Raw genomic sequence first — 13,880 nt, 5'->3', positions numbered from 1 at the left:
TAACGACAATGACGTGGAAAATGTGACCATTTTAGATGTAATAAAGCCAATAATTGGGAGCGTCATCGATATCTCAGCTTGGGTCTCAGTGTTGCGTTAAATCCGCTAAAATTCAATGCTTTCTTTGGAATATTTTACATTTTTTATTGGCGGGTGGCAGTTGGCCGGATTGCAGCCTCCGGCTGGCCAGTTTTGGCACACGTGCCTTATGTTTGACACACCTGGTTTGGTGTAATTACACTTTGAAGCGTGATCAAGTGAGAGCAAATCAAGAAAAGTAACTTTGTAATTCAGATTGCATACAGTGATCTCAACAAAACAATCCTAACTTTTGTTCATTGAAGGAGCTTTTAAAAAAAAAAAAAAAAAAAAAGGTGAATGAATCCTGAGAGGAAATCAGTAGTTTGATCACGTGTGTGCTCTCTCTCATATTTACACCTGCAGATTGTCCCAAAGAAGGGATTTTTTTTTAGAGTCGGAGCAGCCTCATCCCCTCCCTCCCTTCCTTCCCTCCCTCCCTCCGGGCCGGCTGGAGGGAGGCGGGCTGGGCGGCCCGTCCTCTCACACGTCAGGGGCGGCTTGGTTATTTAAACTTGATTCGGAGCGAGAGGAGAAAAGTTTTCAGAGCCGGGACAGCGTTGCCTAGCAGCTGCGCAGAGGGAGTGTGTGTGTTTAATCCGAGTTCACTCTGCAATTTTCTATTAAACCGAGGAGCTGCGGACTTTATTCCCCCACCCCATCCCCACCCCCCGACTCATCCTGCCTGTCATCTGCCGGTCCCCCACCCCCGTCCCCCCAGGCCCCCCCCCCATCGCAGCTCATATGGCGAACTTTCCCCGCACCGTGACGCTGAAGGGACCCTCTCCGTGGGGGTTTCGCCTGGTGGGAGGACGAGATTTCAGCACGCCGTTAACCGTCTCCAGGGTAGGAACTGCACCTTATCATGTAGCGTTTGCTTTGACTCAGTTGGTAGAGGTGTTACCCTTCGATCGTGAGGTTGCCGGTTCGATTCCCAGCCGACTTCTATCGAAGTAGAATTACTTGTATGAACGTTGCCTTGTAGATTTGCGATAAACTGTGTGATTTTAGGACACCATTTACAACTAGAAGAGATGAAAAACACCTCAGTTTGACAGCCAGGGATGTGTGGCACACAGCACCAAAGCCCCCAAATCATCTTAACCGTATCCAAGAAGTGCTTCATAGATTTGATTAAATGACTTTCTTAAACTAGTCAAAATCACAATAGATTTTTATTCTATAGTGTCAAAAATGATTTATTATTTGATTATTTATTTATATACTATATTTAATATTTTCGTTGTTAATTTGGAGATCTATATTTGTTTGTAAATAAATACATAACTAACCACAAGGATGTTGAGTGACTGATGGCTAAGAAGGAGAAGGGGGAGGGGCAAATACGCTTAAGCTTCTTCCGACTCCTTTTAAGTTATGTTGGGTCATTATTTATTTATTTATTTATTTACTTATTTATTTTTAGCTTTACTTTGCCCTCTTGTTTTTTTGTGTTTTTAGTTTGTTTTGTTGTTTTGATTAATTTAATTTGTTCCCACATGTCCGAAATCAACTTTATCAATTCTTTTCTATTCTATATAGTTTCTATCAGTATTGATGGACTGAACTTGACCTCATATCTTTAAAACACATGCCACATCTGACAATGACATCAAGGGATATGGTTACTGTAACCAGACTGTGATAAATCGTTAATAGGAATAGTAGCAAAAAAATAGTGGAGGTGGTGTTCACAAATCTTTCTGAACTTTCCTTACCCTCTGAATATGGGTCAAGAGTCAGTGCGCTGGCAGTGGATCTGGCAGTAGCCAATAGTTCATCCTAGCCAGGGTAAACACAGCCTGGTCTTTCTGCAGGGCTTGCGGAGGGGACAGAGGGGGAGGCGCTGACATTTGTTTTTCATCAGAGCTCCTTGGTGCTGCTGAGGGATTCCAGGTGTTGCGCTCAGCTGTATCACCAGTCCCAAGCCGACCCTTTAAATACAGGCCCTTCAAACCCGAGGTGTAGTTTCTACATTTACAGCAGGCTTTTAATGACTTTGATAGACGACAACAAACCGGTGCAGGTCACCCAAAAGACTGCCTGTTTTTTTTTTTTTACACCTACCAATGAAAAAGTTGTGATGCAATGTTGAGGCATACTGTGATTCAGAGTTAGTGCAAGAGTCAAAAGTCTCGACAGACTTACATCTGCCAGTTTATGGTTTCACCCTCACATTAGCAGGACTCAGTTGTTAACTTGGCACCTTGGACTCGCCATATCACACTGAAGTGTGGCTATAAAACCGTGATACGAGCAAACCTAACACTCCATCACTTTGGAACAACATAAAACCAACTTTTTATGGCACAAAACAATATACTGTATATATATGTTTGGGTTTCATCTTCATATTAAAGTTTCTTCTCTCCCTTAGCATGGGTGCTGAGTTTCCAGCTGATGCACAGTGAGCAGCCCATAGAATCCCTCTTGCTTTTAATGCCGACTTTAAGATGACCAAACATTTTGTGTACAACTGATCACAGTTTGTCACCAACTCAACCTGTGTCTACGTGCATAGCTGCCAATGTGAACGCCATAGCAATGCAAAGGGGAAGTGTTTCATATTGTGAACGTTGCATAGTGATGACGGCATCAATGAAATGAAGCAGAGGTTACACTTAGCTGACAATTATATAGCAACAGGGGTAATAAAAAAAAAAGTAAAATAATAGCTTGCACTTACATTCGGAAGAGCTGCTTGTAGAAGTAAACAGGGATTTTTTTCTGGCGAACATAAAAATCTTGGCTTGTAAATTAGACAAGGAAGCAGCTGTTGAGATGCAAGCATATTTAGTAAAATATGTCATGTCAGCTTCATAAACACACAGTGTTTTGGCAGTAAGACCCCGTACTACACTGCCTTTTAAAGACTTTTTTTTTTTTCTAGCTTTCTACCAGCCATCACAGAGCAGACTCCATGTCCAGCTTGACTCATGTTGTTAGGAAACATAAGCAGACAGTCCAAAATGTGTATTACTGGCTGATTTGGATAATTGCTTAATCCTTATGTTAGACATTCTGATTTATGTGAGTGAAGGAATCAAATTTGAGAAGAAGTGAGTAAGACATAGTAATGTGGAAAAGACATCCTCTATCCTCACCACCTGGGGACTGTTGACAAGTATTATGTGATTCATTGCTGCTGATATATTGGAGTATCTCCTAAAATGGCAATTCACTATGCGTATGGTACATTCTTCCAGCACAGTGCTGGCCCAAAACGACGATAAGAGATTCCGAATAGTCGGAATGTACTTGGAGAGGAAGCGCGTCTTCCAAAATGATCCGAAACGCTACGTTTGGTGGCATTTTAGCACCATGTCAGGTTAACACAAGCCAATGCAAGCTGCTGTGTTTGCTGGCTTTGAAAAGCTGATATCATCAAATACTGCTTTAGTTTTGCAATCTTTTGCATAATGTTTTGCATGCGTTGCTGAACGATCACCACCCCAAGGTCATCCACGTTTTTTCTGCATGGTGCATGCCATGAAACACCTGCACTTCAGGACAGCGAAAGTTGTAAATACCAGAAAACAAGTTCCGATGGCAGCAGCTGGTTGTTTGCTTAAGGTGATAATGTTCCAGGATAAGCCCATTAGTTCTCTGCCAGCCCATTAGGCCTTAAGCCAGTTAGTGGCGTGTCTCTCTGACTCTGGAAACACATTCCCTGCGTGAGCATGGTGGGTTTGCTTGTTAAATGCCCCCGTGAATGAGAGAGCTTGAGTCGCAGGGAAACAGAAACCTATAAAGTCACTGACATAACCGCTGAAGCATTTAGAGTAGAGGTGCTGAATATGACAGCGGTATCATAAGCCTTTTTGTAATTCGGTGTCAAAGTGACTTCCAGGCACAAGGTGACGCAGGACACTTGTCAGACCTGCCAACTGGCAAACAGTCGCCCTGTGGACAAGAATTTACAACTGTGGACTGTGTAAATAATCATCAGCGGAGCTGAGCTAAATCAATGTGCAACGGCTCCTCCGACACCTTTCTGTGCACAATTCTCTTGCTTTCGCACAAATCAGAATTCCAATTTGGTCTTTGCACGGATCATTTGGAAAAGAAAGTGCAGAGAAAGTTTTCGAAGATGAAGCCGTTCAAAAAGAGATTCATAATACCCCAAACGTTATAGCCATACATAGAATATTTTATTTTGAAAATGGTAGTTTACAATCATGAAAGACAAACCTGAATAGAAAATGCAATTCCACTAAAACAGGATCAACACTATAGGACCGAAAGCTGGATCTTGTTATGTCAAAGATCTTTATTTTAACAGTTCTTTCCAGAGCATCTGTAGATCATTGGACGCAGCAGAGAATCAACTTACATTCGTCTTCATGGTTTTGTTTCTTATGGCCTTTCAGAGGGCTCAAGGTCCACCGTCAGGCATGCAGACTAATGTGTTACCAGAGAGCTGCTCATTTTCTCTCTTGCTGGTTGATGTTTGTGAGTTTAAATGAAGTGACTGAGAAAGAGAGAGAGTGGAAATCACTCGCGGGCTTCATGTGTGCATTTTCTTTCCTCGTCTCTCATGTGCTATACTGTTGCCACAAATCAACATTTTCCACCGCTATTTCAGGAATTTGATAAATATAACCACGAGACTTACAGTTTCACGATTTTCTATGCTCGTTTAAAAAGCGTAGCTGAATGACAGAACATAAATTAGGAACATATACGTTCGAGTGCTTTTGCAGTTTTACGTCCAATGAACTCAATGTCCTTGGTACCCTTTAATCTCTCAGTGTAGGTCTGTCTGTCTTTACCACATACCAGAGACAGGACATGTGACCTAAAGCCACATGGCTTGTTTCTCGGACGCTGCTGGTTATAATAGTCTGCTTTTTACGCTGCTCTCTGTTCTGCTTTCGAACTCCAGCCTGGAATTACATACAGTATGCCGCATCTCCACAACAAACTGAGCGCAAGATAACAGCTGGCACTCTAAAAGAATTTCCTGTTGTCAGTGAAGATGGTTAGATCTTGAAGCAGCCAGGCAAGAGGGAACAATGCGAGTCCTTGGGTTGCTGCTGAGCATTTCCTGCTCATCTGGTTATCTGATGTGTGAGGCTGGTGATACAGCCAGTGATTGACGTATTTATGAACTCTTGGAGCATCACTGGGGTCTTAGCCAGATCTGATCTTCTGGTTCTGAACACATGTAACTTTAAGAAATTGGCTTAAATGCCGGTGAAATTCACTATGTGTCCCCTGTCTGTCCACCTATCCAAGCCCTGTTTACACAACATTGTCTTCAAGTGGAGAAGAAAAAACATTTGGGGGTCCGTTTAAATGACAACGGTGCTCAGGGCCAATAAAAATAGAAATAGTTCTTCTGCACATGGGTGAGTAGATGGACAATAACAAACAATGGCAGCCTCCAGAGTGTCATTGCTCCCAGTCCGCATTGTACTTCACTTGGTTGTTTTATCATTGAGAGTGACCCGTAATAGCAATCCCACTTCGTCGTCTGTCCATACGAGTGTCCGTGTCCTCGCCATTGTTAACGTTTATAGTTACACGCATGGGTGTGTGGTTTCATTGTGAAAACAAATAACAGTGCCAAATGGAAGCTTTACATGAAAACTATATTGTTTGTCCCGTTTCCGTGTAAACGGACATTGTTTAACGACCATTTTCAGGCAAAGCTTTTCTGGAACAAAACAGTGAAAACAATGCGCTATCACTTGAAGCGTTGTTGTGTAAACAAGTTCGGAAAGGCTGCAAGGTGACACACTGGGCTAAAGCCAGAGTACCAGCAAAAGAAGATTCCCACGTCATACAGGGCTGATACACAGAGGAATAGTATCAACATCAAACATGTTCCATTATTAAACACAATTCCTCTAATGGTCCTATAACTGTCATTGCATTTCCAAGGTTTTGAGCAACTTTTATGCATATTGTGATACACATGACCAATTGCTTGACTGTCTTATTACAAATCAGATTTACAAGGATTGCGACACACTCGCACATGACTAATACTGGTGTGTAACGATATAATGATCTATTCAGCTGTACATGAATGCATTACAAACACTTAAGTCTGACCCCAGTTAGATCATAATCAGCAGTCTTGGTCATCTTGGCTGTGAGTAGCTCACATCAGTCACATCCTCGCACCCCAGGCCATGGTTTGGCTTTCCAAAACACCACCAAGGTCATAAACATGGTTGCTATCTCAGGTCCAACAAGTAAACAAAGCCGACTGACGCGCTGCCAGGAACTACTCCCCGTGTTGCTGAGATGAGAGACTCGACACTCCCACCCAGCAGAATGTGTCTTTCTGGATTACATGAAAACATACTTTGAGAGGGACGTGAAGCAAGAAACTCACAAGGAATTGGCCGCGTCGTGTTGATTTGTAGGTCACAAGAGATTTAGATAACAATCCTAGTTTGAATGTTAGTTTTCTTTTAAATAAATGAATGAATTAAACACAACTGTTTTGACAGGACCATTTAAGTGGCTCTATTACTGTGAATCTGATCTGGACTCCACCAAGTCTCTATTACAGGATCTCTTTTGTTCCAACTGTTACAGCAGATCATGATGCTGGAATAGTTCTGGAAGGTTCTGCCGTATATGTCTGTGTGTTTAGTTCATGATCTGGATGACAATGCATCTTCAAAGGTTTCAAACACATTTCTTTGAGGAGACAATAAAGCCACTTTTCTCCTCTTCAGTGTGCATGCAGATTTGAGTACTAATAGAGACGAGACTAGATACAGTATGTCATATAACTGCAACACAATTATCCCTCATAGTTCAACTTTTCAGGAATGAGCACATTTAATCGTTTCCATCTTGATTTAGAGAAAAGAAAAGAACAGTGAGATAGCTGTGATGCCTTGTGTGAATGCGGGCGTCACAGCGCAGCGAAAGTGTTCAAGCTGTTTTATATCTCCTACTGTGCGTTGTGCATGTGTCCACAAGATGATATCTCCTTCGCCGGTCGCCCGCACATATGCACGTCGTGAGTGAAACCACACTGAGCCTCAGTGTGCCCCGCCGTGTCGCTGCGAGACGTGAGGCTGTGTCATTGGCTAACCGCTCTATCTGTTCGCATTTAACAGTGTCACTATTTGTTGAGTTAGAGCCACATGGAAGTGGGCTGCTCAGATTTCCTAATAGCTGGTTGCTGAAGTTTATTTTTCATGCTCAATCACGGTTGTCACTCTTAATACCTTATACACCTTATATGATCTTATCCCATTGTAAAACGTGTAACATCTCATAGCATCAGTTGTAGTATTTGCATGAACCAGTTATCATGCAGTTGTAGAGAAGGAAACAAATATTTCCTGCTTCTGTTAGCACAATGATCACTTTGTATGGACTTAATGAACTCAACTCATCACCAGTTATCACTGCCACATGAGTGCTGCTCAAAAGTCAATGTACTCATCTGACTGTATTTCCTAGAAACAGGATCCTGGTAAATATATATTAAAAAAAAGCTTTTCTTTGTTTTGTAATTGAAAGTAAGTTTACTTGTTGAGGATGTTTTTTGAATTCATACCATATGGGGCTACGTTGCTAAGGTTGAATCCTTTTGTTGAATTTCTGCCTTTTATTTCTGCCCACAGTGGTTTAAAAACCACTTTTCGTCGCTCACAACAGCTTTTTTTTCCATTTCAGCTCTTCATTAGCAGCAGTCACACACTGGGTTTGTTTTCAAAAGATGTCAGAAGACTGCCACTTTCCAAAGCTTTTGTTACCACAAGGGTTCAGTATGCACAAGACTTTAAAAAAAATCTGGGATAAACAAGCTGTTTGTCCATGTCTTAGAGCAAAGCCCTAATTTAAAAAACAAAAGCAAAAACATCTTAATCCTCCTTAAGGTGCTCAGTGTAAATACGGCAGATTATGATTATGTCTTGATGCATAACTCTACATTTGCTTTACATTTCCCTGCAGATGTTTTGAAGTGTCCTATAGAGACGACCTCAGGCATGCCGATGTGGTGCATGGCATACCGCCGTGTGTGCGTGTGTGTGTGAATCATGCACTAATCTTTATGGTCTGACCCTTAGGTGATGTTAGTCACTGTGTGTGTGTGTGTGGGGGGGGGGGGGGGGGGGGGATTTTCTTCCACCGTGACACAACCCAGGCACAGACCCAAGAGACAAACAAACATCTGACATGCCTTCACACCGGGGAGGTCGTGCTAAATGACGAGGTCAAACTATAACCTGCACTCAGTGTCTGTCAACACCGGCTTGGACAAACATGAATCTGTTACATTTCCCACCCCCAGATCGTCTTGATTCATGCTCTTTTCCCCCCCATTAGAAGACTCAGTCTTTCATTTACCTGGTTCAGTTTATACTTGTTTGGTTGTTTATCCAAGGTTTTAAACTGAGTTTAGGTGGATTTGTTGTTTTCCAGAGACCCACACACACACACACACACACACACACACACACACACACACACACACACACACACACACACACACACACACACACTCACACAGAGGGACCTCAGTTTACCGGAACTGAGTCAGGGACGTTTGGGCGGTCAAAGGCTGTAAATTAGGAATTCCACATCTGAACCACACGACTCAGCTATTAGTGCTTCATGGACCGTGAACTTGTGTGCCTTTGCTCTTAAGAGGCTCTTCCCACTTAGCAATTCTTGCACAAACAGACCCTGTGTCTCATCTCTGGGCTTTTGTTTATTTTTTCAACACGTTAACTTCATTTATGTTGGATAGGATTGCTAATATCTGTTTGTGAAGTCAGTGCTATTTCAACAGACGTTTTTTTTAATCTTCCGGGCACGGGGCATCCATAAGTGCATTTCTTAAGGTGGTAAGGCTTTCAAAAGACAGTGGGGGATCTGGCTGTGAGTGTTCTGCTATGAAGATGGATGAGTTTGAAAAGTGCCACATCTGAAAAAGACAAAGATGAATCACCAAAACTTGACATACGAGCAGTTCATTAATGAGAAAATGCATGCATGCAGGTAGTCATTTCTGGCTTTTCGCTCTGTGAACATGAGTTTATGAATAGTTGTTAAAAAAAGATGCAAATTAGACCGTTTTCCCCAATTTTTTTTAATGATTGGACTAAATATCACCTCTTAACTGGACTGAAAATTCAAGATTTGGAATTTTGACCTTATATTTTTAGTTAATGGAGAAAGTTCTGCCAGAGAAACTAAAGTGCTGGTTTCTGTTGTATGTGCAGCCATCACTGATTTACTGTCAGTGCTTGTACCTCTGTATCTACTCTTAAAAAGTTTAAGACCATACGATGGCTATTAATCACAAATGGCAAAAAAAGAAAAAAAAAAAGAAACTGTAGCTCTCTAGGTGATATAAAAATGTCACAGATTATTCCTCAATATTCCCTCCAAAACCACTGTGACTGCAGAAATTGCATCCAGCTGTCGATGATCTCTTCACATTTTAATGAATGGAAAAATACAAACAAGTAGTCATTTATATCATTGCTGGACAGCTCATGGAGTTCAGTGACAATTGCTCAGTTTTCATTTGGTTTGTGTTTCATTGCTGTTGGATATTTCCTTTTACAGAAATAATTGGCGCTTTCTTTCAATTTATGTCCACCAAGTGTGTAAGATCAGTCAGAGGCAGGCGTGGAAATAGCTGGGACATTGATGTATGTATGTGTGTGTGTAATAATGGAAAATTGATATCATATGTTACTTGGTATGTCTGTGAAGGTGAAACCGACCCACTGGGGCATAAGTCTTCCCCCCCCTCATCCTTTCCACCTCACTCCTACGTCTCTCCATGGGGCTCAAATGTCCACAGATCAGCATGTTTCAGGAATGAAAGATCATGGAAAAGACCGACCACCTCTGTTTGACCGCTGAGTTAATCCTCTCGATTAAAGCAATGTGGACATCCGTTTCATGACATCCCGAAAAACAAAAGGTGACAAATATCCTCAAGAGGAAAAGAGCATATTGAGCAAATACTAGCAAAGTTGCTGCTCGCAAGAGTTGTTGAGGTTCAAGGCTTAAAGTAGCCGATCCCTGAACTCTTAAACCAGTGACAATGGATTTACTCCAATATAGTTTTTAGATGATCATAAAATTGCATACGGTTGGATTGTACTCAATTTCAAAAGGCCAGCGATAGAAAAGAAACATTTCTATTTTCTCCTGATATTTCAGCACCTCCAATCTCCGAGTGGCCTCTCACTTCCAAGTGTCATTGTTGCTGAGTTTAGCGAACCCAGAGTGCTGCCTAAGGCAATATTACATAAATCAAAAGGAGGTTCCTTTGTTGAATTTGGCTTCTATATTGACACTCCCACGCCAAAGCTTTCTTTCTTTTTTTCCTGTCATTCTTTTCGCCTTTTTTCCCTGCTGATAGTTTGACACCAATCTCTCTATTTCTTTTTTTGGGGGCAAGCTCTGATTATTGCTTGTGTTGCCTTTAGGTAACGCCTGGCAGCAAGGCGGCCCAAGGTGACCTGTGCCCGGGCGACACCATCCTGGCTATCAACGGCGACAGAACAGAAGTCATGACACACATGGAGGCTCAGAACCGGATCAAAACCTGCACTCAGCAGCTCACACTCAGCATCTGCAGGTACTGTAACTTGAATCGGACCACACCCAAGTAATGCCAGTTTTCATCTTGCGTGCCAATGATATGGCGATGTATGGTATCACGCATTGTGCAAGACCAATGTTAGTTATGAAGAGTTTCAAACACACATTCAGAATAACTGATATTACGCAATAGTATTGTGATTTATTAATCAGTCACTGCTGTGACCCTCAGCAGAAGCTGCCTTTTTTTTTTTTTAAGTGTCAGCCTCATTAAGTGAAATGAGTTGAAAAATTTTGACAAATCCTACATGACTCAGGACATTTGCAGCCTCTTGTCCATGAAAACACATTGTTTCTATTTCTGTTTAGCCTGGCACGGTTGAGTCATAGTGACAAATGACAGGTTTACAACGGTTTAAATGATCCTCTCGCAGCTCCCGTGGAGCGCCGTCAAAATTAATGAGGCTTGCACGTACAGTGAGTCAGACAGTGACCTTTTCTAAATGGACTCCCCTGGTCAATATTGAAGGTTTTACTAGTTCATTAGATGGGAAATTGTATTCTGCGCATCAGATTGCGGCATTGTTTCATTTCTACTATTGGCTGACCTTAAACAGAGGACAGGGGAGCATGTTTCTGTCTGCGTAGCAGAATGGAAACCATCCATCCAAACATTTAATGACAAGGGGGTGTGAAAGGAAAAGGGTCACGGCTGGTTAATGGGTTGTGACCAAGGGAAAAACTGAAATGCCGTTCCCTTCCCACATCTCTATTAGATGGTTGCTTTGGGTTTCCAGAATATTGGAAAGTGTAGAGCGAATCTGGCGGCCTCTGAATCCTGTCCGCTTCGAAGAAGAACACTGTGTGGTTTTAGCCTCAGTTACAAGTGACAGCTGCCAACTGCTTTCAGCTCGCTCCTTATACGGCAGCATGCTCAAGATCTTCTCCCTCGATCTTTCTGTATCTCTCCCATAATGGCTTTGGAGCAAAAGGTTGACCTGAAAACACATCGCGAACGAGGATCCCTCCAGGAGGACGATCAGATCCATCGGAGCAGGAAAGCATTCACATGCCAGAACCCCAAAAGGCTTTTCTGCCTCTGTGTTGTATTAATATTTTATCATGTGCACTCTTGCATGCAAGAGCCCCCTCCACCTCCTCTTTGCAGTAGGAACCATTCACTCATATATCAAGACAAGTGGCTCAGCAGCTATTTGTCCACTTGAGGATTATAAATTTCTTTAAGTATACATAAAGTAGTATTCATTGCAAAGACTGGAGGAGCTCCTCTATAACTGAAGGAGCACAAATAAGAGCCGTCCCACACTCCACTTCTCGCATCTTAATGTTCCCAAACTCAGCTTGAATTTCCCCCCCTGAAGTGGTCGAACCAGCTTAAAGTGAAATGCCAACACCTCATTTCGCGTGATGAAAAGCAGAAGCAAGTGATGCTTATAGCATGAAACCCGTTAGCAAGCATTAGCTGATCTCTTGCTGCACTTTCATTCTTTCGCTGCTTTTTCTTCACCACATTGTTAGAGAGCGATTACACTTATATTGGCTCCGATGCCTTGCTGGTGAGATGAAAGCCTTCTTGTGCATAATTTCTCACACATTTCCCATGTAGTTTTAAGAGAGCGTGTTCGGTGTTTGGAAACCCTGTGACTCCGACAGTAATTTCACTCGATGCAATGTGGTTATGAGCAATGCTAGTCAGCGAGGCTGTGTAATGGGTGAGGGTGAAACTGTTTTGGTGAGTGGTTTAGTGTTAGTCAGTGTGTACACAACATTTTTTCGTCATTGAGAATAAAATTTTATTGACTTTTATACAGCGCCAACGTTGCTATTCAGCACTCTCCTGATTGATGTTAAAAGGATCAGATATATCCTTGTTGTTTACCACGGCTCTCGTTTCCCTTTTGAACTGATAAAACAGTTAAAGCATGGCAGCATAACAAGAGGCTGGGCAAAATTAGTTGCAGGAATGTGACCTTTCTGCAGTGTATTGGTTGAATAATGAGAGTGCAGGCTGCCCCGCTGCTTGGCAGGAGGAATATAAGGCATATCTGGGAGAGAGGTATGCACCTCTGGCTACAGAGCTGAAGTGAACTGCTGGTGAAGAGGAGGAGAGGTAGAGTCAAAGTGGTACAAATAAAACAAAGATGGATTTTAAAGTTAGGGGGCATTTTGGGGATCGAGACAAGATGAGAAGACAAGAGAGAGTTTTGAGAGTGGACCAGAGTTGGTCTAAAGTGGTTGGGATTATTAGAAAGAGGAGGGAAGGAGAACAATGATGGAGCGAAAGCAAGAGTGAGAGATTGAAAAATAAAGGAAGTTAGAGCCAAGTAGAGGAGCAGTGAATCAGATAGACCAAGTGAAAAATCCACATGGGCTTTCCTTTGCCTAAAATGCAGTTTTGCAGCCAATCTTTTCTGACTTGTGCGTTGCTGGAAATTCAATTAAATAGTAAATGCAGTTAAGCTCATTTTCCTTTTCCTTCTTCAGATCAAGTTTTGAAATAACTGAACGTCCTTGCTGAATGACACAAAAAAACGAGCTGAAATTACAAGACCTCTTTTCTTTTCATTCTTCGGGGGTGGGGTATCAAATTAACACATGGCAGTTGTCGGCCAGTAGCCAGTCAGTAAAAATATTTCACCCATTTTCCTAAACATTGAGTGCTCTGTAACTTATTCCCAGAGAATATGCTGAACAGGAAGTCGTGTCTTAATACACAGCAACGGTCACTATGAGTGATCACGCAAACAAATAAGAGTCAAGCTCTCAAAGTCATCAACAGGAAAAGAACCTCACACTATTTGTAACAAATCCCACAGAAACTAAAGGCTCAATTCTTTTCAAACGTTTCAACACTCAACCAGAGATTGTTTGCTGTGAACAAGCAGGCACATGATGAGACGTTCTGTGGATGGCAAATAACTTTCAAGCCCTAACTTATTATTTATAAGGACAGTGACGTGGACATGTTCAAATGCTTTGATTAAGTCTGTGTGCTATCGATTAAAGGAGATGTAAAATGTGGGCTTTGCAGTTCATTCAGAACCCTCTTCACTTCACGGGCTTAAGAAATAATTGATGATTATTCAACTGCAACCATTGATTTTGGAGTCAAGCTACTTGGGGCAGAACATGGAGAACCCATGCTGACTCACTAAAATATAATATTTTAGAGTGCAGCAGTTCTCTGCCCTCATTAAAAGCACGTTGCCATAAAATACACCAAACAGTCACAAGAAATG

The 13,880-nt window shown here is 42.0% G+C and overlaps 1 protein-coding gene across 1 annotated transcript in view; it reads left to right on the top strand.

Annotated features, from left to right (window-relative positions):
* Positions 1 to 595: 595 nt before the first annotated feature.
* The window catches only part of pdlim4 (PDZ and LIM domain 4), a 38,315-nt gene continuing 25,030 nt past the window's right edge, over positions 596 to 13,880 (top strand). Inside the window, exons 1-2 of the mRNA XM_080483951.1 lie at positions 596 to 924; positions 10,506 to 10,657. Coding sequence (XP_080340077.1) covers positions 823 to 924; positions 10,506 to 10,657 — 254 coding nt within the window. The 5' untranslated portion in view covers positions 596 to 822. The remainder of the gene's footprint in view (positions 925 to 10,505; positions 10,658 to 13,880) is intronic.

This window comes from Lipophrys pholis, assembly GCF_963383615.2.
Source record: "Lipophrys pholis genome assembly, chromosome: 16".
Lineage (NCBI taxonomy): Eukaryota > Metazoa > Chordata > Actinopteri > Blenniiformes > Blenniidae > Lipophrys > Lipophrys pholis.
Note: the sequence above shows the minus strand (reverse complement) of the source record. Positions and strands in the feature narration are given on the sequence as shown.